General features: G+C 45.2%; 2 protein-coding genes across 3 annotated transcripts in view; one reads left to right on the top strand and one right to left on the bottom strand.

Annotated features, from left to right (window-relative positions):
• Window positions 1-22,896, top strand: part of Mcph1 (microcephalin 1) — a 194,349-nt gene that overhangs the window by 74,207 nt on the left and 97,246 nt on the right. For both annotated transcript variants that reach the window (XM_038328315.1, XM_038328314.1), the window contains exon 12: window positions 6,517-6,594. In XM_038328315.1, coding sequence (XP_038184243.1) covers window positions 6,517-6,594 — 78 coding nt within the window. The remainder of the gene's footprint in view (window positions 1-6,516; window positions 6,595-22,896) is intronic.
• The window catches only part of Angpt2 (angiopoietin 2), a 46,940-nt gene continuing 32,935 nt past the window's right edge, over window positions 8,892-22,896 (bottom strand). The window contains exons 5-9 of the mRNA XM_038328317.1: window positions 22,004-22,134; window positions 17,107-17,208; window positions 15,829-15,995; window positions 12,234-12,364; window positions 8,892-9,705 (exon numbers count right to left, since the gene is read on the bottom strand). Of these exons, the coding sequence (XP_038184245.1) occupies window positions 9,545-9,705; window positions 12,234-12,364; window positions 15,829-15,995; window positions 17,107-17,208; window positions 22,004-22,134 (692 nt within the window). The 3' untranslated portion in view covers window positions 8,892-9,544. The remainder of the gene's footprint in view (window positions 9,706-12,233; window positions 12,365-15,828; window positions 15,996-17,106; window positions 17,209-22,003; window positions 22,135-22,896) is intronic.

The following is a 22,896-nucleotide window of genomic DNA, read 5'->3' as shown; positions in this document are numbered from 1 at the left end:
CATACTAACCTACTAAAAGCCACTTACTAGATGTGTGGCCTTGGGTAAGAAATGACAATCCAAGCCTCATTTCGCAATCTATAGCAGGATAGAAGACCATCTGCATAGTGTCAGCAAATATGATTATGTAGCATTGTTATGCAAGGGCTTTGACACCTTTCAGGAACTGGTATTAAAGTCATGATTTAGGTGAGCCTTGATAACCTTACAAGAGATCATGTGCCTGCTGGTGCTTTTTAGTGATATCTCTGTCATAGATGATTTCATGGAGATGAGCTCCCATCAGTCATTATCAGGACAGAGCTGGAGAGAAAATGGGGAAGACTCTGCAAGCACAGTCAGGCTCTTGTTATGTTTAGATCCAGGTGACTCATGCCTTTAATCCCAGCCCTCAAGAGGTAAAGGAAAGGAGAACTCTGTGAATTTAAGGCCAACCTGGTCTACATAGCAAGTTACAGGACAGCCATTAATAAATACACAGTGAAATTCTGTCTTCAAACTAAAGCAGGGAGGGAGGTGCTGAAGGGATGGCTCAGTTGTTAAGAGCACTGACTGCTCTTCCAGAGGTCCCAGATTTGATTCTTAACACCCACATTATGGCTCACAACCACCTCTAACTCCAGTTCCAGGGGATCTAATGCCTTCTTCTGGCTTCTTAGGGAATTACATGCACATGGTGCACAGATATATATGTAGGCAAAGCACTCATATGCCTAAAGTTTTAAAATGAGGGGAATATTGACTATATTTATCTAAAACTTTTTTTTCAAAAGGCTTTGAAACTGGAAAGGGGTGAGTGCACACTGTGGACAAATTAAATGGCACACTTTAGTTAACTGTATTTGGAAACATTTGCTACCACTAAAAATTTTACCTGAAAAATCATTGCAGTGTGGCAGGCACTACACCTCTAAATGTGCTTGCTTGTACCTTTAAAAATAACTTTATGTAATTATAGGAAGCATTTCTTGGTGTTGCAAGATCTGGTGGAAATACAGGGGGATAGCTTATTTTGGAACAAATATTATTGCCTTGAAACTTTGCCCGTTCAAGCTGGGTTCTTTAGAAGACTAGACCTCCTGTTTTCTGGCTCCAAAGTGTATGGGACATAAGTAACCATTTACTTTGTCATTAGAATTCAACTGTTGGTCTATCTCTCTCCTCTCCTTCTCTCCCCCCTCCCTCACTCCTTTTTCTTCCCACTTCCCTCTGCCTCTGTCCTGAAGTTTAGTGTTCCTACAAATAACTACATTGTCACACTGTTTCCCTCACTGCCTGGTTACTCTTCAGTTGGTAGAGATGGATGATACATATTATATATGTGAAGGATTAACTAGCCTGCCCTTTGTACCAGGCGGTCTGTCTTCTGTGTTTAATCAGTTCTTTACACTGCCGGCTTGGGGAAGAATCACAAACTTTATTTATTACCCTGAAGCAGCCAAAATGAAGTATGTAGTCCAAATTCTAACTTTGGTTGTTTGAGAAAAATCACCCTAATCATCGAGACTGAGACTCTATGGTATCTGGCAGGGAGGTTTTTATAATTTGAAATGTAGGATTTTATAAAATGACATTTTGTTTTTTTTGTGGTGTTTTTGTTAGTTTGTTTTTGTTTTTCAAGAAAAGGTTTCTCTGTGTAGTCCTGACTGTTCTAAAACTCACTCTGAAGATCAGGCTGACCTCAAACTCACAAAGATCTGCCTGCCTCTGCCTCCCAGGTGCTGGGATTAAAGGCGTGTGCCACCACTGCCTGGCAGCAAATAACAGTTTAATAAGTTACTTCTGTTGTCCTTGAAAATACTAAACATGCTTCCATCTCTTAAACCACAATTGAAGGGGAAAATGGGTAGGCAGATGGTTACCTGTTGTTTTCTCCAGTCGGCAAGGACCCTCTCTTCCTTCTTTCTTCCTAGGACCCTAAAGCAGCTCATATTGCCAATTGCTGCTGAATTTTATTTTGTTCTGAGACAGGGTCTCTCAGGTTAGCTTTCTGCTCCCTTTGTACTGGCAATGACCTTAACTTCTGATCATCCTATCTCCAGCTCCTGAACTCATAGATTACTGTCAGCACGCCTGTTCATGTCACGCTGGGGATCAAGCACTCGGACTTCCCTGCTTGCTGCCTAGGCAAGTAGTCCGTCAACTAGGGCTCCATCCTCAACCCATGAAGTTGACTTTTTAACAGAATAGCTGGAGATCTGTTCTCTCTAAACAGGCTCCAGCACAGAGCCCAGGGAGGCTGGTCATCTGGAACTCTGGAGGAAACTCAGTTTTTATAGTACAGTTACAGTAAGTTTGTTCATCCAAAGTGGCTATTTGTAAATGTTTCAGCATGATCTACAGCAGTGCTGTTGAGTGAGTTGAATCAACTTCATGTTGTATTTCATGTCAACACTTAATCATTACTGATTGGAACCATTTGCTTTCTCAAGCCCAACCTAAGAAAGTCTCTCTTACAGATTGTTTTTTTTTTGTAAGTCCAAGCCATCTACCATCACTTTTAATTAAAATAACTTGCTATTATTTTCTTCTTTAAGAACATTTTTTGAGATACCGAAAATTAAACTAAGGAAGCTTCACTTAGGGTCTCTGCTTAAGAAATATTTTGTGAGTAAAGAATTTTTTGTTGAGATATTTAAACTGTTAACAATATTATAAATGTTTTAGCTTGGTCCCCAGGACCAGCAGGTGTCCTCTGACCGTAGTGCTCACACTTGTGTGTGGGTCTGCAGACACACGGGTTTACAAGCATCATTTGCACACCGTGGCTACTAGGTTGACTAATATACTAGGATCCACAGGATTTCTGGAAATTTCCTAATTTTCTTGAATTGATGACTAATGCTTGGACTGCCAGTGTCCTTCCCTGAGTCCTGCAGATGTGTTCTAAGTAAGATTCTTCTCTCAGTTACATCTACCATCAGAGTACCTTTCAGTTCCAGTATCTAGGTGAATCCCTTGGTTGTTCTGCCTCTCTCAGAACTCAGGCTCACAGGCAAACGTTCTGTTCGTGCTCTCCCCCCCACCTCCCTTTTCCCCCCTTTCATCTAATTGTCCCTGCTGTGGCTGCTCTATGATCGGGGAAAGCTATATCCGACACAGGGAGGACAAAATGGGCTGATACAGCCTGCTGGAGCCCAGCGTCTCCTGTGGGTGGAAAGGTGAGTAAGGGCAAATTCAGTTTTTCTGTTTGGTTTGGTTTGTTTCTCTGGGTAAGCGTCCCCAGAAAGACTGCCTGTCCCCTGCTAAGGACGCCGTCCCTGTGTCCTTCACGCTCTTCTCACTTCAGGAAAGGAGTCACTCCTTTGAATTGCTCTCTACCTCCAGTTCCCTTGTTCCCACATTCCCTAGCTTTTGGAACTCTGAAAAAATGATTTAAATATTCTTGTCACCTTCCTTCTCCAGACACTTGTTTCTGCCCTCCTCAGTCAGCCACTGTTCATCTGGCTGCTCTGCATTTTCCAGAGTTTGGCTATGCTGTCTCTTCTGTGCACTCTTTCTCCCCTCCAGTTCCTGGTGGAACTAAAAGTCTGCTTACTTTGTTGTACCAGCCATATTTCAGCTGCTCTCTCTTCATAATGTATAGCGGTCATTTGCATTTGCATTTAATAACAGCACCACTCTCTGGCTTCCCCAACTGCAGCCTCACACTGCCCACGAGAATTTTTGAAATCTGTACAACAAGAAGAGACTTGGAGGGCATGGAGGAATGACTCAGTGGTTAAGAGCACTGCCTGCTCTTCCAGAGGACTGAGGTTTGAGTCCCAGCACCCACATGACAGCTCACAACCATCCATAACTGTAGTTCCATGGGATCCAGTGGCCTCTTCAGGTATACAGATATACATGCAGACAAAACACCCATATGTGTTTTTTTTTTTTTTTTAAAAAAAAAAAAAAACAATTCCTGTCCTTTTTTTTTTTTTTTTTTTTTTTAAAGGTTTATTTATTAATTAGGTATACTGGGTTCTTCCTGCACATATCCCTGCAGGCCAGAAGAGGGCACCAGATCTCATTACAGATGGTGGTGAGCTACCATGTGGTTGCTGGGAATTGAACTCAGAACCTCTGGAAAAACAGTCACTGCTCTTAACCTCTGAGCCATCTCTCCAGGCCCTAGATAGATTTTTAAAAAGAAGAGGAAACTTGGTACACAGAGTAGTTGAGTGAATTGCATAGCCCTCCATGATGGGATGTCATCTAGGTATATCTAAAAATAAAGCAAGAAAATGGTTCCTCCGTTAAGTTCATCAGCAAAGTTTGGACTTTATGAGTGATGACCAGATATCAGCACTGTCATTTCTGTTATCTAAAGTGTCTAATATCAAATGTGCCAGTGTTGATGGCATGACGTAGAGCTTTTGTTGAGGTGGATCCTGGAGATAATTCCCTACAAGATTTATATACAAATAATATTTGATCACTTGCATACAACCCCACTCCTTGTTGCATATAATTTTTCAGTTATTTTTGTCTTACTCAGTATTTTCTGAGAAATATGTGGGGTTGGGTTAGATGATTTCACAAGCCTACCTGGAATCCTGAAACACAGAATTCTCACATTTTGAATCTTGCACTGAACTAAAGAAAAGGATTTGCCTATAGAATGGGATAAACCACACAGTTTTTCCTGTATCTCTGGTTCTATGATTTTAATGAAATCAAATCAGCGTTTTTTGCTCCCTCTATGAAATACTTATTCTCTGTCTATTTGCTTAACAAAATCACACTGTAACCTTACAATTTTATTTTCTTAACATTTAGAAAGGAGTAAAGTCAGAGAGGACGAATTCCTCCAAAGTTGTTTAGGTTCAGTTGACATTTTAATGTGGGTTGAGTTTGAACTTGAGTGCCACACGCATTTCTGCAGCCGGCCCTGGCCTCTCCCTGGTGAACCGCTCTCCCCACCGCAGGAGCCCGGCAGGCCACATGCTGACATGGACCTGATGTGGGCTGAGTCTGTGAGGTCGTGGAGACCCACAGTATTGATAGCATATCTCTAAAGGACACATAGCCCAGGACAGCTGAGAGCAGCGGGGGAACACTGTGTAATATGAATGCTTTTAACCCAGTTATTGAACTTATTAAGATCTTTCTCCTCTCCCCTCTCTTCCCTCCCTTCCCCTCCTCTCCCCTCCCCTCTCCTCCTCTCCTCCTCTCCTATCCTCTCCCCTTATCTTCCTTCCCTCCAGTGTCCCTTGGACAGTAAAAGTTAGGAGAAAACAAAAAAGGGAGTTAAATGACAAAATGTCTGTGACCACAGGGATCTAACTGAAAATGTGGTATTTTCCTTGAGCAGGTTTCCTGTGAACACACTGCTACTTTCCCATGGTGTGCGCCACTCTCATTTATTGTCTTGCGCTCAGCACCCTCATAGCTGTTTCTCCTGTCTTGTAGACATGCTCGCTGACTCTCAGGTCCTGTGTTTTTTGTTTCTGCCATGTGCTGAGCCATCATCCACAGTCCTCCCCACCACCTTTCCAGAGCACCACCCACCCAGCCCAGCAGCACACATGCGCCTCACGCCCCCTTCGTACAGCTTCTGCTGCTGGAAATCAGGTCTTTATGCTTGTACGGCATGCACTTCACCAACTGACTCATTGCCCCAGCCCTCACTTTATTTTTTTATTCATAAAATCGTAGGATGCTTATGGAAGATTCTAGAGGAAAATGAATTAAAAGCACACAGCATTTCATAGAAAAGCAGGATGGTGTTCAAATATTGGTTTCACTGAGACACTGGATTAGTTTTGTCAGTTAACAGGATACACAATGACCTAGGAGACCAACCTTAGGCACACTTGTGAGGATTATCCTATCTAGATAAGTCTCTGTCTGTGCCTGTGTGAGACGTTCTTTAGGCACACTTGTGAGGACTATCCTATTCAAATAAGTCTCTGTCTGTGCCTGTGTGAGATGTTCTTTAGGCACACTTGTGAGGATTATCCTATTCAGATAAGTCTCTGTGCCTGTGTGAGATGTTCTTTATTCGGTTCATTGAGTGATCAAACCCAGCCTAACCCAGGGCAACACTATGCCCTAAACTTGAGCCCTATACCACATAAAAAGGAGAATCAAGCTAAGATCATGCATTTGGCATTCATCCTGCTCCCTGACTTTGGGTGCAGTGTGCCCAGTACCTAAGCTCTGCCACCTTGATTTCCCTACCATGAAGGACTGTGCCCTTGAATTGTGAGCCTCCATAACCTCTCTGCTTCTTATGTTGCTTCTGTGGGTATCTTAGCTCAGCAGCAGAAGCTGGGTACTGGCCCCCATTTCCAAACATAGCAAGATGGTTTTTTAATATGTGTTTGTTAATGACTGTAACAGGTAGGTAGCATGAAGCTTCCCAAAGCACCCTAGTATTTGGGTGACTGGGTTTCAGGCCTGCAGTGTTCGTCTTTGTTAGGCTTTCAGGGGACTTTGTTTTTGTTCTAATCAAAGTGACTTTGACCTGCCCCCCAACAGTCAAATCAACCTGTGACTAATGTTCCCTGTGTGTTGTGTCCCTTGTAGGTGCTGTGGTCTTTAGAATTGGGTCACTGGATTTCTGAGGAGCCCTTTGAACTCTCTCAGTCCTTCCCTGCAGCTCCGGTGAGTCAGCACTGTGCGGTGGTGGGAGATGCAGTGTGTTGATCTTAGGAAACGCCATGTCTTAGGTTAAGGGTTAAGGGTGGTCTCGCTCAGACTAAAAGGATGTGGCCCTGGAAATGAGTGCCTCTGTTCACTGATTGTGAGCTCACATGGGAACACTTGTAAAGCGCAATGAGAAATGTCACCTTGGAAAGGCTTGTTCACTTATGCTGACAGTCCAGATTCGGGAAACTGAACTGGGTGGGTTGCTGCACGTTCATTGCTAACCTGGGCTATAAGGTAAGACCTTTCTCCAAAAGAAAAAAGAAAAAAAATAATTTAATTATGAAAGCCTGTGGGACTCTAGAAAACAAACTTTAAAAATAAAAGACAACTCTTAAAACTAATGCTAATACAGATACAATTGACAGGTATAAAAATCGTGGCCTGCCAGCATTGTGATGTGGTCTTAGTCTGAGGTTTGTTCTAAATTCCACCTTTATGGATGCTTAAGTATTCTAAACAATTGCCAATTAAATTCTGACTTCTCTGATAATTAAGGTTGGACTGGAAACAGGGTTATACAGAAGTTGGCTTTTGTTCCCAAACATGTTGTCTGGTTTGGGACAGTTTATTGTTTGGAAAGATGAGTCTCTGAAAGGCGGTGGCCGTCTGGCTGTCCCCGTGCTCTTCCGTAGCTGTCCCCGCAGCCCTGTGCGGGGCCAGCGGGAAGCTGAACTCTGCCCCACGCTCAGCCATCCAGCTGCTGCGTTGCTTTGTGTTCGTTTTGAGATTACTGTTTTGATTTCCTTTTAACTTGGTAAATGTTTTCTTAACTAAAAAAAAATATTCTTCCCAGTAAGTTTGTTTGTTTAAAATACTGTGTAAGGAGCCGCAGTATAACGTGAAGCGTGAATTCCTCCCGTCCATTCTCTGACCTGAGAGAGTGTGATTCTGAGTCGCACGGGAGGCCTGCCTTTGGAGCTCCTCTTCCTGCCTTCCTGAGAGTGCTGTTTCTGGGCCCCTGGGCCATTGCTCTACCACCTCACTTCCTGCCATTGTGGTCCCTCAGGAACCTTACCGCTGTCTGAAGCTGTGCGATGGTGTTCTGATGTCAGATGTTTTAACTGGGTACAGAGCCATATTGGCCCCGTCGGTGTTCCCTAAATGTAATCATAGAAACAGCGGTCAAAAAGCAGGGGATGGCCGGGCGGTGGTGGCGCACGCCTTTAATCCCAGCACTCGGGAGGCAGAGGCAGGCGGATCTCTGTGAGTTCGAGGCCAGCCTGGTCTACAAGAGCTAGTTCCAGGACAGGCTCTAAAAAAGCTGCAGAGAAACCCTGTCTCGAAAAACTAAAAAAAAAAGAAAAAAGAAAAAAAAAGCAGGGGATGGATCTTTACTCTGGAGTTAGTTGGTAGGAAATGAAGCATGGCAGAAGAGAGGGTGCCTTGGCCACCCAAGTCTGCGTATTGACTGGAGCACAGAGCAGTGTGTGAGGGTTTCTATCACCAAGGCTGCCTGAAAGAAAATGAGCAGTGTTTCTCAACCTGTGGGTCACAACCCCTTGGGGTTAGCTTATCAGATATCCTGCATATCAAATCGGATTCATAACCATAGCAAAAGTTACAAAGTAGCAATGAAATAATTTTAGGTTGTGGGGGTCACCAAAATATAAGGAACTGTATTAAAGGACCACAGGATTGGGAAGTTTGAGAACCATGGGGTTAGAGAAATGTAAAAAAACCAAACCAAACCAAATCTGGACACAGAGAAGGGCAGATGGATAGGTAAGGAAGGTACCTGAGAGATTGCATCTCATTGCTCTGCGCAGGTGCTCATTGATAGAGACAGCACTCTGCAAGCTTCCGAGACGTTAGGACAGGAGGAATTAGGGTTTAACAGTTCCAAGCATCAAGTTGTGTTCTGAAGCTTTTTCTAGAAGCTTCTGGTGATACTATGAGCAGGACAGTTTGATTTTGCATTCTCAAACACTTCTTCGGTTTTGTCTGAAGTGGGATGGTTTCCCTCAACCACAAAAATCAAGACTTAGTTTCATTTTCTAAAACATATCTTCTTAAACTAGGGAGCAGATCTTTGGGATAGAATACACTAATCAGCGGTGAGGTCTCTTCATCATGAAACAGTGGTGTTGTTGTTTTTTTCATTAAAAACAATCTTACTTGTCATGAGGTACAGATTTTTTTGACACCAAAGAATAGAACTGTAAATGTTATCATAAAAATTAAACATAATCACCTCAACTAATAAGTTATATTTAATTACTAAAAATACCTTCATATTTATCAGCCAGGCAGAAAACAAAATAGTACAGTCTCCACATACACCAGCGTGGCACCCGCTTGGTGGTAATTCCAGAGAGGTGGGCATTTTCACCATGTAGGAAGTAATATCCAGCCATTAAAAACTAAGCCATCGAAGATGGGTAAATGTGTTGCTTTCGAATGAAAATGTAAGGCACCTAAGAGGAAAACAATGCACTGTGCTTCTCCAGATATTAACCTGTAACCGGCACTTAGAGAATCTCAGTACTCGCTGCCGTGGTGAAGGGATACAGTCTGTCACCATGACGGCTGTGCTGCATATTCCTACAATCTATACGCCGTGCTCGGAGGTGATTCCAAGATTATCTTCTCTAAGTTCTGTTTTCCAGTTATTAACTGATGAACTCTCACATAACGTCCTTCCTTGTGGCAGTCTGCATGCTGTCCCTCTGGTTCTCAGCCTCAACGCCACCTTCCCCAGGTGTTTCTCTGGACCGCAGTGCCTTTGGGTTGCCTTGAGTTGGTTCCTGGTGCAGGCTTAAGTGTTGTGCTTCAGTCTGGCGCCCACAGATCCTCCTACCCCTGGAAGCACCTCCTGGTGGGGAAGGAACTGCTGTGCATTGGTGTCTCTCAGTGCTTTGGGTTAATCTTTGGACACAGTACACTCCTCTGGTAGTATAGGAGGCATTTAGAAATCTGCCGGCCGAATCATCATGGTTGTGGCCTTGAGCGAGTAGCCGGACCCCTTCCAGTAGTACCACTTGATACCATTGAACTTATTTGTGCTCTGCTTTTGTGGATAGTACTGTCCGTTCAAGTTGGAAGGACCACATGCATCAAACCACCATCCTGTGAAAGTGAAACAGAAGGAATTAGGAGTAGGTGGGGCACCTGTGTCAGCACGGGGAGGAGGGCTCAGGTGTGCTCATCAGTTTTCAGCTTCAAAGAAGGTGCATACACACCCTCACAGTGTAAGAAGAGCCACACTGATTTGTTACTCCCCAGACACACACTTCACACCTATGCAGTCACAGTTTCATTGTTGCATGTGTTCTTACACACTTTCTAGCTCCTTTTGTGCAGAAGCCTTGCAACATGGAGAAATGTTGGTCAGTGTTGTGTGAGAAGCCTGTCTGTCATCCATGACTACATTGGTGAGGTGAAAACATGGTGAAGCTGGAGGTATATATGTATAGGAGTCTTAACAGCAGGATGGACCAAATGATTCCCACTCCCCTCCATCAGATTGTTTTGGTTGGAATAGAAGCCAAGTGCCCAGTGTTCCATGGAGCTAGGGAAAAAGAAACTTTAAGGTGAAGTGCTAAGGGAGAGTCAGGCAGTAGCAAGGACCTTCTTCATGGTCACTCTGGATCCCACAAATAGGAGCATAGTTGGTGATAGGATTTGCATATGAAGCAGTAATGTGGATGATGTGCTAATCTGAATTCATCTCTAAGCCTCATGTGGGAAAGATACTAATTACATGAAATTATGTGATAGTGTTCATGTTTGTCTTTAAATACAGAAAACAATGACAAGAATTGATAGTAAAGAATGTAGATGAAATACCAACTAAGATGCTATCTCAGGGCAAGTGGGACACAGTAGGGCAGCTTCTCTTAAAAATTTTTTTTTCCTATGGAGTGCAGCTGTTTCCCGGCTGGAGACAGTCCTGGCTGGTGACTCTGATAAATGGAGGTCTATAAGAAGACTCTGTGTACAAAACCCTTGGAAGATGGAGAAGTGTCAGTAACAGATCTGCCTCAACCTTCAGATACCATCCATGCCCCTATCCTGCAGTATCTCCTCCACAGGCCAGCTTCCCCATGGGCCCGCCCATGGCTTGGAAAGTGGCCTCTTTTCAGCCCAGACCTCCCATTTTCCTTCCCTGGCTGCTTGCCTCCTCCCCAGCTCCATTCTCAGCCCCTAAATCTTGAACTAGGTAAATAAATAGATTGTGTCCTTGGTTATGAAGCAGTTCTCCTGCTCTCTGGAGTAGCAGCACACGGGTGGTCTGGAAACAGCCAGCCTCTCCAGAGAGGTCTCAGTGTGGGAATGGCAGCAGGACTTGGGATTAGGTGTGTCACAGCCCCAGAACCCACCGCCCCTGTCATTGATTTTAAAGAGGATTGTTGCAGCGAGGTGAGAACGTCTAGCCTCTTCTGAAATCAGTTCAGTAGCATTCTTTCCTTTGAATAATTACAACCAATGGGGACAACTCATGCCACCAAATGGCCACTCTGTTCTCCCAAGAACTCCAGGGTCCTAGTTCTTCTGTGGAATTTCAAGCTCTGAATTTCATTTCATTTTTGCAAATAAATTTTGTTGTTATTGTTGACAGAGGATTCTTGACTGACGAGTACATGGGAGTCAACCTTAGATCTTTTTCTTATCTTAGCAGCTACCTACCCTTTCATTTTTTAATTAAATTTTATTTACTTATGGTGGGGTCGCGCCGCAGCATTGCTGTGGCGATTAGGAAATGACTTGGAAGAAGCAGTTCTCACCTTCCACCACGAGGGGCCCAGGAATCAAGCTTAGGTTGTCAGTTGACAGCAAGCACCTTATGGGCTGAGCCATCTCCCAGACCTGAGCTAGAGTTTCTTACCAAACTGAAACTCATGAATTCAAGCCCCCGCACTAGGATTGCAGGAGCACACCATATACTCCGCTTTTTCCAGGGATCCTAGAGACCTGAGCACCAGTCTTCGTGTTTATGTGTCAGGTCCCTTACCCACTGAGCTCTCCCCGTCCCACTCTCTGTTGTAATCATTTGCTATGTATAAGAATCATGACAAGAAGCCGGGCGGTGGTGGCGCACGCCTTTAATCCCAGCACTCGGGAGGCAGAGGCAGGCGGATCTCTGTGAGTTCGAGGCCAGCCTGGTCTACAAGAGCTAGTTCCAGGACAGGCTCTAAAAAAACTGCAGAGAAACCCTGTCTCGAAAAACCAGAAAAAGAAAAAGAAAAAAAAAAAAAAAAGAATCATGACAAGAAAGAGATAGCTGAGAAGTCCTTGACCGGATGTTCAATTAAACAGAAATGAAGTGAGATGGAGCTAAATCATCCCCCTTTCATCTGGTCAATGAGCACAGCCTCTGGAGAGCTTGCTGGATATCGCATATCCACTTAATTTCCCCGGGCTCACTCCAGAGATTCCTGAGAACACACTGTTGGCCTAGTGACAGTTCCAGCTCCATGTCATGTTCTCACTTCACACATGGGCCAAAAGGAGAAAAAAAAATGTACTGATATCCAGCTAGCATGTCTTCTCATGAAAGTAAGGCCACTGTCCCCAGGCCAATCTGAGCACCACACGGCCAGCCTTCTAGGCTCTGCAGTTGCTCCTCGCCAACACAAATAGGAAGAGTTGCCTACCTCCCGTGAGCATCTGGGAACACTTGCAGATGCATTTGTCGTTGTCTGAATCCTTTGTGCTAAAATCACTTCCTGGCTGGCTGATGCTGCTTATTTTGCCTGCGGTGCCTGTAAGTCCCGTAAGGTGAATCCTGGAACGTGCAAAGGAAAAAATAAAAACTGTCACTGGCTGGGGTTGTTGATTCACCATAGTGGAAAATTTCTCATGGTGAAGAATTCCATTCTACAGAATGCACTCGGTCCGGCTAGTGCACTCCAGTGCCTACTCTGTACAAAATATTTTGCACTGGTATAAACAGGAACCAACTTATCATCAAACCCTCCGACCAAGAGAGATGTTTTCATGACAACTTCAACACATTGCTGCATCAGTATCAGCAGGGATTGGTGGGCTTTGTATTCATTTTCCTAGTGCCTCCAGATAAATAGAAGCGGTTGTAGGATGCAGGGGGGAGTGAGAGGGGACTGCAGCACAAAGCGGTGTCCCTACAGACCCCTAACCACAGTCCCTGTGGAATGGGTTCTGGAATGCTGGAATGCCCGGATACTCTCTCTGTGTTCTGAATGGGTGGGAGTTAGGATGGAGAGACTAGGAGATATAGAGCAGGTCTTAAGTTTGGGATAGATCTCTGGTGCTGTATAGAAAGTAAATCCTTGCAGCTACTTTGCCTTGATTCTGAACGCTGGTATATAAACTGTTCCCTGTTAGGAAGGGAGTCAGTGTCGTGCTCAGACACCTGATCATAGCCAAAGTGTGGCTGGCAGCAGGCAGCTGTGCCAACAAGGGAAGTCTAAGGGAAAGGATCAGCGTAATCATTTGTTTGGTGAATGTTTTAGTTTTGAGACAGGGTTGTACACTATAGCTCACAATGGCTTGGAACTCACTGTACAGTCCAAATTGACCTTGAACTTGTGGCAGTCCCCTGCCTAAGCCTCCCAAGTGCTGGACTTAGACATGTACAGCATGCCCAGTTAGAACATACAGTTCTGTAAACTATTGTATCACTGTCATAGACTGCCTGTGGGCAGAGGGTGCAAGGCAGGCCAGAGCTGGGTTTCACATGGTAGCGAGGCTGTGAGGATGTCATGTTGGTGCCTTGGCACGCCAGTGCCCAGCTCTGGGAGACGAGCATGCTAAACGCCATGACATGATGAGATCTAGACAGAAGAGGCTCTGGGCCGACGTGCCATAAGGGGAATCCCTGCAGTGGTGACCGGGAAGTATCCTGTGAGCCCCTAAACATACTCTTCTTTGTAAAACTTTCTGCCCTTGCCAACAAGCACCTTGGGATTCAGTTGTCAGAATCTCATGTGGGGACAGGCAGAGAGGAGGGACCACTGCCCAGGGCTCTGCCACAGGTATATACAGTGAGTGCTCATGGCAAACCCAGGACACCAGATGCAGTGTGTGGAATCTTAACTCTTAGGTATTTGGGATTCTGAAACACATTTCTTTCCGGTCCTTCTCCTTAAGCCTAGGCAGGCCGGATATGTGCTACCCAGCTGCAGCCCCCCCTTAAGGCTTGTCTTCCTTTTCAGTCTCTTGTCTTCTTTGAAAGGTCAATGCTCAGGGGACTCATTAAGTGTCCCTCAAAGGCAAGTAATATAAGAGAGAAAGCTATTTTTATTATTCACTATTTGAAAGGTTGTTCAATTTTAAATCCTTTGGAAACCTACCAGATACAAGTGCATTCTTTCAAATCTGTTATTAAGAGCAGCCATGAACTGGCCATGACAGTGCCCATGCCTATAATCCTAGCATTTAGAGGTGGAGGCTGGAGGATACGGAGTTTGAGGTCATCCTTGGCTACATAGAAAGTTCAAGACCAGCTTGGGCTACATGAATCCTGGCGAGGGGGGGTGTCAGGCAGGCAGACCGACTAATTACGACTAATTATCCAATCTCTACATACCCCTTTCTTATGCACTTTCAATTTTCTGCCTTTTCTCGTTGGCAAGAAGCACAGTCAGGTGTCTGCCTCAGTCACTCTAAGTTGTATCATGCTCCACCTACCATATTATCGTCCTGCTAATGACTGTAGCGAGTTTTTATAGGGTATTTGTTTTACATTTCCAAGTAAATTAAGCCTCAAAACCAGTGGTTTTCTTTTCAAATAGCATATTCAAACTGTGTTTGCATTTCCAAAGGAACCTCAGCTTAACATATTTTTATTATGTCAGTGTGCAAGGGTGCTGACCCATTTAGTAAAGTCTCCTTGTGTAAACAAGCTAATTCTTCATTTCTGTGTTTCTTTCATCTTTAAAAAAGTTAATTCCTCTGTTGTAGATTCCTAGCTGCTGCCAGTTGAGGCAATGTTTAGTTTGGAGTTAGCACAATGAGGAGCACGTGTGTCTCGGAGTCGTGACTGTTAGGTTCTGCGGTCAGGTGGGCCTGCTGGGGACAGGGACAGTGCCTCTCCTCCCATTCATCTCCCCGTTCCGAGTGCCTCCCCAACTGTTCCAAAGTCACATTAGGCCTGGTCTGTTTAGAAAACAGCTTCTGAATCCTCACCCACCATCTGTAAATAGCAGGCTGTTCTGGGCAGCACGTAGCTCTCAGGTCAGGCCCCAGACTCTGAGCTGGCTTCCCTGTGCTGTCCACTGTGACCTTCACAGGACACCAGCCAAAGACGTCCTAGTCAGGCTTCCTCTCCACAGGCTTGGGCGCCACTGACGTGGAGGTGGCACTGTGGGCCATGGCTTTGTTTGTGGAGTGCCTGTTGTGCGTCACTTGCCCTCTGTGGCTTCAGTAGGTTTGCTAAGTGCTCTGTGAACACAGGCAACAGGTGCCCACATTCTTGGGATGCCTGTGCTCAGCTGTGCTTACGTCTGTTTCTTTGGTGCTGCCATCCCACACTTCTTGCCCCACACCCCTGTGGAACCTGGATTTGAGAGCACACTGAAGCCACAACCTCATGCATGGCTCTGGTCGTCCACACAGAAAACCAAGTCCTGCTGATCTCCTCCTCACCATGCTTTACAGCCAGAGTGTGTAGTCAGGGTTGCCCATGCCCTTGGAGCATTTGGTTACTGTCGTCAGATGGTGGGGGGGGGGAGGGGGGATGAGCCAAAAAGCTAAGGAGGCACTGTGACTCAGGTGTGCTTTCTGATCTTTAATTTGGAATCAAACACAAGTATTTAAACTTCAAAAAAGGGGGTGGGGGCTAAGTTAATACCTTTGGGAAGGAAACAGCATGTCTGCTGTTATACAAAATGTATATCAAAGGACTATTTCACGCTCCCTAATTCTACACGGGGCTCTGAATTGCATGCTGTCTGCCATGCACACACAGGAAAGCAACAGCTGCAAAGCTGCCCTCACAATTTCCTGCATGTTGTTCAACCACCATTAGAAGTCTGTTCTCTGTCTGTCATCTCTCATCTGTCTCCTTACCTTGCAATCCTAGGAACTGAATTATGGGTCTTGCCCATGTTAGACAAGTGCGACACTAGGGGTTATATTGCTAGACTTTTTAAAGCTAGAGAAGTGTGCAGTGCCTCTAAGAGAGAGCAGTGCAATATGGAGCATTCCGTATCTTGTTTGGATGAGCGTGGCTCTTGGTTTCTGGATTTTTCTCAGTGACAGCTTCCATACCTGTAGTTGAACTCTTCACTGGAGAGGTAGAAGTGCTCATACAGCGAGTGTGCCTCGTTGCCTTCCCAGTCCTTCAGCTGGATCTTCAGCACATAGCGCTGCCGGTTGGTCAGCTGTGAGACAAACTCGTTCCCCAGCCAGTACTCTCCCAGAGGGCTCCCGAACCCCTGCGGCCAAGAGCACTTCAGTTAGCCTGCTGGTTGTTCTTTGTGTCTGGAATCCATCTGCTTATCGTGCAGTCAGCATATGCTACTCCCTACTAGAAATGTAAGGTCTTATACACAGGGAAGATTTTAATTCATTTTGAAAGAGAGAGACAGAGAAACAGAGAGAACGGGGTGAATGTGAACCACAGTGTGTTTGTGGAAGTCACCAACACCTCGGGTGTTAGCTCTAGCCTTCCACCTTGTTTCTCATTCACCACTGCACATACAAGGCTAGCTGGCCCACTGGGTTCTGGGAACTCACGTGTCTTTGTCTCTCCTTTTGGCATGGGGTTACAGGTGAAGGTCACCATGTTTAAGCTCTGTATGGGTTCTGAGGGTTCAAACTTAGGTAACCACACTTACATAACAAGAATTTTATGTATGGGTCATGTCCCCAGCTCAGGAAATAGATTTTTGCTGTTGGTTTTTCAAGACAGGGTTTCTCTGTGGCTTTGGAGCCTATCCTGGAACTTGCTTTGTAAATCAGGCTGGCCTCAAACTCAAAGAGATCCGCCTGCCTCTGCCTCCTGAGTACTGGGATTGATGGTGTGCACCACCACTGCCCTGCTCAGGAAATAGATTTTTAAAGGTCAAGTTTAGGCCTGGAGAGATAGCTCAGTGGTTAAGAGTACTAGCTGCTCTTCCAAAGGACCCAGGTTCAATTCCCAGTACCCACGTGGCTGCTTACACATGTCTGTAACTACAGTCCCAGGGTTTCTGACACCCTTACACAGACATACATGAAGACAAAACACCAATGAACATAAAATAAAAATAAATTTAAAAAAGGTCAAATTTAAGGAACTGAGCTGTTCTCAGAAGGAAACTCAGAAGGAATATTTAAAGCCACTGACATGACCATGAGCAGAGATATAAATGTAATAGCTCAACTCAGCTAGGCACCCTGGGATGTAACTATAATAGTGACGTTTCTGCCATTAAGTATTAATTAATTATGCCGTTAAGACACTAAGCCTCCAACAGAGCAGCTTGCCCGGGGTGCTCTGTATTATATCTCATTCAGTTACTTTGGAGGAAAGTATTTTTTACAGCAGCTTAGCACGCTCCTTACCTCTTTATATTCTTTCCACGTTCTCTGGAAATCAACGGTGCCGTCCTCCCGGTGCTGGATGACTGTCCACCCACCTCCACTCGTGTCCATATCACAGTAGGCCTGCAGGAAAAAGCACACAGTCGTCGCGTGGCTGTTCCCAGGGGCTTTGTGGTAACTTGGGGTAAATTGTCAGATTCTTAGAGTGTACTGGAAGTGTTTAGAATGGTGATGGTCGACACGCAGCAGGGTAACATGACACACGGGTGAAAAGTGGATTCCTCGTCGTGCGCTCTGGCCAAAGAGTCCCACCCCAGACTTGTTTTGGGGCGTGACTCCTTGTGATCAGGAGACTGGCAGATTCCCCTCAGATCCCACATCTGCAACACATAGAAAGCCAGAGACTTGTGTTCACAGCGTTGACAACCCTCACTGCCAGCTACGTCCACTCCGTAGTTACTGCTCTGTCACTACAAGTACCAACCTCCCATCACATTCCCATGCTTTGGAGCTGTGGGACTTCCATTGTGTGCAGAAAACTCCCGTTTATTGGTGGATTCCTGCCCATGAGGGCCTGGGGGTTCTGGAGTGCCAGCACCGTGTGACCCAGCTTGGCTAGGCAGCTCCAACACGGGGTTTGCGTTCAGGCTTCTGCACACTTCCCTTGCTGCCCGTGGCGTTTTTCCCCGGTATTTTATTTCTGCTTTTAAACTGCCTCAGTGGTCTTAAAAAATTTTGTCCAGAACACAAAATTCTTTGGACTTGCATGCTAATTTCAACTCAGCTGGAGTTTTATTGTATAATTAAAAACCCTTGAAAATAAGATTATAATATTTTTCAATTATAAGATTACAGTAGTACCAAAAACAAAAGTTTTCCAGAAAATAAGATAATTTCCCTACAGCACACATGGTATGAATAGTAAGGTTTACAACCAGTTATGAATATTCTTCGTCTTTGCATACTAAGGAGACCATTTTGCCAGGGTTAGCCTAAATATAACTGCTCTATATTTGTGAGTTAGGATCCTAGGGACGAGAGCTAAAAGAGTCATGAGAGCCTCTCATCCTCTTTGTTTGTATTACCTACAAGGAACCAAGCCCCCAAGAATCCATGTTGCTGGCCTCTGGCATTCATGGACCTTGAGACCGTTAGTGGGCTGCTTTGTGGAGGTGTCTGTCCAGCACCATTCTCCCTCTCCATGAAGACTCTGAGCTCATGTCGCCTGCCCTACTGACACTGGGGTGAAACAAAGTTGTATTTACTTACAAGGAGATTACTTCCTCAGTGAAATCAGACAAATACATATAACAGGTCTGCTGAAGGAACCCCCACTTGCCGCCACGTACTGATGCTGTGTTTGTTAATTAGCCACTGTCATTTGTGTCCCTTGCATTTTCACCACCACTGCACACTCTGGACACCCGGCTGGTGGTGGGGAGCAGGCTTTGAGCATGTCTTCCTAATTCCTGCCATCACCTCTTTTCCATGACATCATGCTCATCCTGCCCAAAGCAGAAAAGCATGGACCTTTTGTAAACAGACGAAAAGTCCTTTAGCCCAGATCCACGCTGAAGTCAGTTCACGAGGTCCTCCATCAACTGGCCAGTGCTGTACCACTGTGTCAGTATTTCTTCTTAAAACTCCTAGCACACTGATGAACTAGCTACACTAGGGTTGACCCAGTGGTTGTGCACAGAAGTTAACTGCCCAGCATCCTGAGTGGCATGTTGCTAGATGGGAAGAAATGTTTATAGTGAGCCCACCGTGTCCTAATAACATCTGATTCCGTGGAGTCAGAATCCTTACAAGGGAGGTGGTTGATGGGTGGTATTTAAAGAAGTCTCTTTCCTGCTTAGAGGACCATTTTGCCCCGTGGGAGTCAGAAGCATAACTCCCAACTTTGAGGGTCACTGCTAGTACATAAATAAATTATGCGAACCATGTTTTTCTTGTCTTTGACTCCATTAGTGACCATGACAAAGTTACTAGAACATTCTCTTAATACTTTGTCCAGATTTTTAAGAAATGAAGAACAAAGCACTGTGGAAAACAGAGAATCACGGTTCACTGGGCTGTGAAATTTGTGCAAGAGATAGTATTCTAGTAGAGTATCCACATAGCCAGGAGATGCTCAGGGATAATAACGACAAGGATCAGACCAAGATCTGAAAGGCAGTAGTACTCAGTCAAGACATGCCCGCTTCCGTTACAACAAACCTGGAGGCGCTTGGTGCTTTTGATTTGCGTGCCTGGGCCCGGCACGAGGACCCAGAGCCTGAAGCTTTTCAGCAGTGATGCTTGAGTTAAGTGCTGTGCTCCAGCTTCAGGCCATGTTGAAGTGAATGAATAGCAGACATCCATGAGCATCAGGAGTCTTAGCCTGAGCAATCTGGGGAAGGAAGCAATTGTGCGTCTGACTAGCAAAGCGTGTGCCTGTGCTTCTCACGGATGCCCTTTTGCCTTGTGTATCCTATATACATGAAAACCTAATGTAAATGTTGTGTGCTCATCCCTTAGTTAAATGAATCAAATGTAAAGTTGCAATCCTAAAGCCTTTGATGTGAGCATTATTTCCTTTGAATGAGTTGACCATGTCTGCTGTGACCTCTGTGCAGGATCCATGTATTATTTTGTCCAGGGCCATTTCTGGCGTTATGCTTTGTCTGTCATACCATGATAGGTGGGGTGACAGGTCAGCAACACAAGGTCACATTGTCACTTATGGGACTTCAAGTCTACAAGGACGTTTGCAGGTAACAGCACAATACAGCCCAGTTATTTCAATTTTTTAAATCTTTATTATTAGCATATGTACGATCTGTGTGTGCGTGCGTGCGTGCGTGCGTGTGTGTCGGTCTGTCTCTCTATGCATGTCTCTGTGTGGAGGGGAAGCATGCAAGTGGAAGTCAGAGGATGACTTCTGAGAGTTGATTCTCTCCTTCCATCCTTTGATCCAGGAACCACACTCAGGCCACCAGGCTTGAACAGCATTTACCCATCAGGCCGTCATACCACCCATAGATCGGGTATTTTAGAAAAGAAATCGAGGTTGTGAAAACTTACTGTCCCCTGCTGTGTAAAGAGATCCAGTCTCACTGAGAATATCTAAGAGGAATATAAATCTGTGTCTAAGCATGACCTAGACACATAATCCAAAGTGCTGGCTCTTTCCATCTTTGTGGGTAGCATGGTGTTTGGTAGGAAATGGCACTAACCCAGAAAAGCATCCCAAGAGTAGTGTGACCGTGTGACAGTGTTGTTCCAGTGTTCACAGTGCACTCATAGCCTCTGTCCATTCTGGGTGCTCCTGTCCCCGTTATTTCCAAGCCAAGAGCAGGCAGACATCTGGTGACAGACACCAGAATGCAAAGAACTGTCTTGCAAGCTGCGTAGCAGAGCCGGTGGAGACGCTCAGCCTGGGGTGACTGATTTTTCATCTGCAGCAAGCTGTACAGTTTCCCTCCTCCTCCTGGTGCTCTGCTTCTAGGCCACCAGGGACATTAACCAATTTCCAAGGTTGGTTTAAAGCAGCATGAATGAATTAGAGAGATTTCTTTGCAAAGTATTATCCTAAATAGTACAGTATTTACTTTTCAATTCATAATCGAAGTGTATGTTACTGTTTCAAATTCCACATCTTTAAACACTTAAATGCTTGTATTTTTCTTTGATAGCATGCTAAATTCTGAAGATAATACTAAGTTCCAAAAGATACTGCTTCCAGGAGCCTCTGAAATTTCTGTTTTTACACAGCATCCCATGCACTTTCTGAAGTGATGCTGGCTCAGGGCGTAGCTGCTCTTATTTGTAGGTGCAAGCATACCTGACAACAAGGGGCATGTACAGCTGTCCAGCATTCACATGACCCTTCGCACTGATTCTTGGGCAATGTCGTTCTACCTTCTCAGACCTCTCAGGGAAGTTACAGGAAGTGATTATCTGAAATACAGTCTACCTGGGCTTATTCGGGGTACATTGGTATACCAGACTGCTTGTGGATGGCCTGTTCTGCCTGTGTGTTAGTTAACCTGCCCTGCTGGATAGGACTGGGGTTCTGAATGCTTTCTGCAGATAGAACAGGTACTGAACTGAACTCCCCCATATGAGTGGAAAAAGAATTGCACCCATGGACAGTGTGCTCAGGACTTCTGGACTGCATTGAATGGGTCATAGTCTTCTGACATGAGCTGTGGAGCCTGAGCTTCCTGGGGACCCTATGAGCAAGTCCTGGTGTGGAGCAGGCCTGATGCTACAGGGCCTGGTAGTGTGTGCTCTGCTCAGCCCACATGCCGTCTAAAGAAAAAGTGACTAGTAGTGCCAAAGAAATCTTTCAAAGCAGTAAAAGTATTTTTGTTTTGGCATAGTGTTTAGAAAGGGTCTCAGTTATCAAGCTAACCTTGAATTTCTGGGCTCAAGGGATCCTCCTGCCTCAGAAAAAGTGACTGACTTTACTCAACTTTGGCTGCTAAGTGCACATCTTTCTGCAGTTTGTATGACAAGAAGGGAAGTGTGTACAAATTAGTCCCTTCAGAACAGTTGCCTTAGGTGTGTTCTCAGTGCATTCCTCCAGGAAGGAGTGCAACTATTGCTTAGGGAGATGGTTAAAGGACAGACTCTGGCTAATCCAACTTCAGTATGGGGATGAGATATTCATTAAAATGAATGAGGTGATGCCAGCACCTGGGGTTGGGGGTGGGGTGGGGGACATCGACTGTACTCGTCATTTCAGCAGGACATGCTTACAGAGAGAGGTAGAGCTGCAGGCCATGCTCAACATCCCTACTCCGTACCCAGCAACGGCAGGGCCCTCAATGTGTGCCTGGGAAGGGCACGAGGAATGGGTGCTCAGGGGTTCCTTGGCCTTTGCAGTGACTCTGGGGAGCCCCCATGGCTGCTGTAAGGTGTCCTTTCTTACCTTGATCTCCTCTGTGGAGTTGGGAAAGGTCAGCGTGTAGATGCCACTGGTGCTGAGGCCTGACTTGAAGACTTCCGCGCAGTCTTTGAAGCTGCTTTGCTCTTCTTCGGGGACAGCAGCAGAGCTCTTAGCTGTGTTTAAAAAGCAGCGGAGCATTTCAGTGGCGTTGTGAATGGAGAGAAGCTTGTTATTCAATACTTAGTCATTTGTTCTCGTGTAAGCGGGACAGACTGTACTTGCCCCAGAGTTACTCCTGAAGCATGTTTTCCTGTCACTTTGGAAAATTAGTACAAATAACTCAAATATATTTATTTGTGTGTGTACACATAGATGTGCTCACAGACGTGCCACTGTGTGGCTATGGTAGTCAGAGGACAATCTGCAGGAGTCAGTTTTCCTTCCACCATGAGAGTCCTAGGATTCTAACACAGGTTTTTTGGTGGCAAGCACCTTTACCCACTGAGCAACCTTGCCAGCTTCCCTCCCTTTTAAAGCCAACTATGTGTAATGTGGGTACTTCATAATGAGCTGTCATAAACCACTCCTTTAAAAAAAAATCCCCTCTTGACTAGACTTGAGCAAACATGGTAAAAGAACAAAGGGAAAGTGCCCCTGAAACAGCAATTCCTCTACCATCAACCCCAGATCCCTTTTGCTGATTGTCTCACTGAAGTCAGAATGTACACACTGGTTGTTCTTTGTGTGTCTGAGGCTAAGTCTTTAATCTTCTTTTAGAGTATTAAATGGAAGGCTGAAGAGAGGGCTCCAAGTTAGGTCAGAGTATTTGCTGAGCAAGCCTGAGAACCAAAGTTCAGATCCTAGCACTCATATAAAATCCCCAGTGTGGCAGCACACACCTGAAACCCAGTGCTTGGGGGCAGGAGATGGAAGGA

Source organism: Arvicola amphibius, chromosome 4 (assembly GCF_903992535.2).
Source record: "Arvicola amphibius chromosome 4, mArvAmp1.2, whole genome shotgun sequence".
Classification (NCBI taxonomy): domain Eukaryota; kingdom Metazoa; phylum Chordata; class Mammalia; order Rodentia; family Cricetidae; genus Arvicola; species Arvicola amphibius.
The sequence above is the reverse complement of the archived record's forward strand: the minus strand, read 5'-3'. Positions and strand labels throughout refer to the sequence as shown.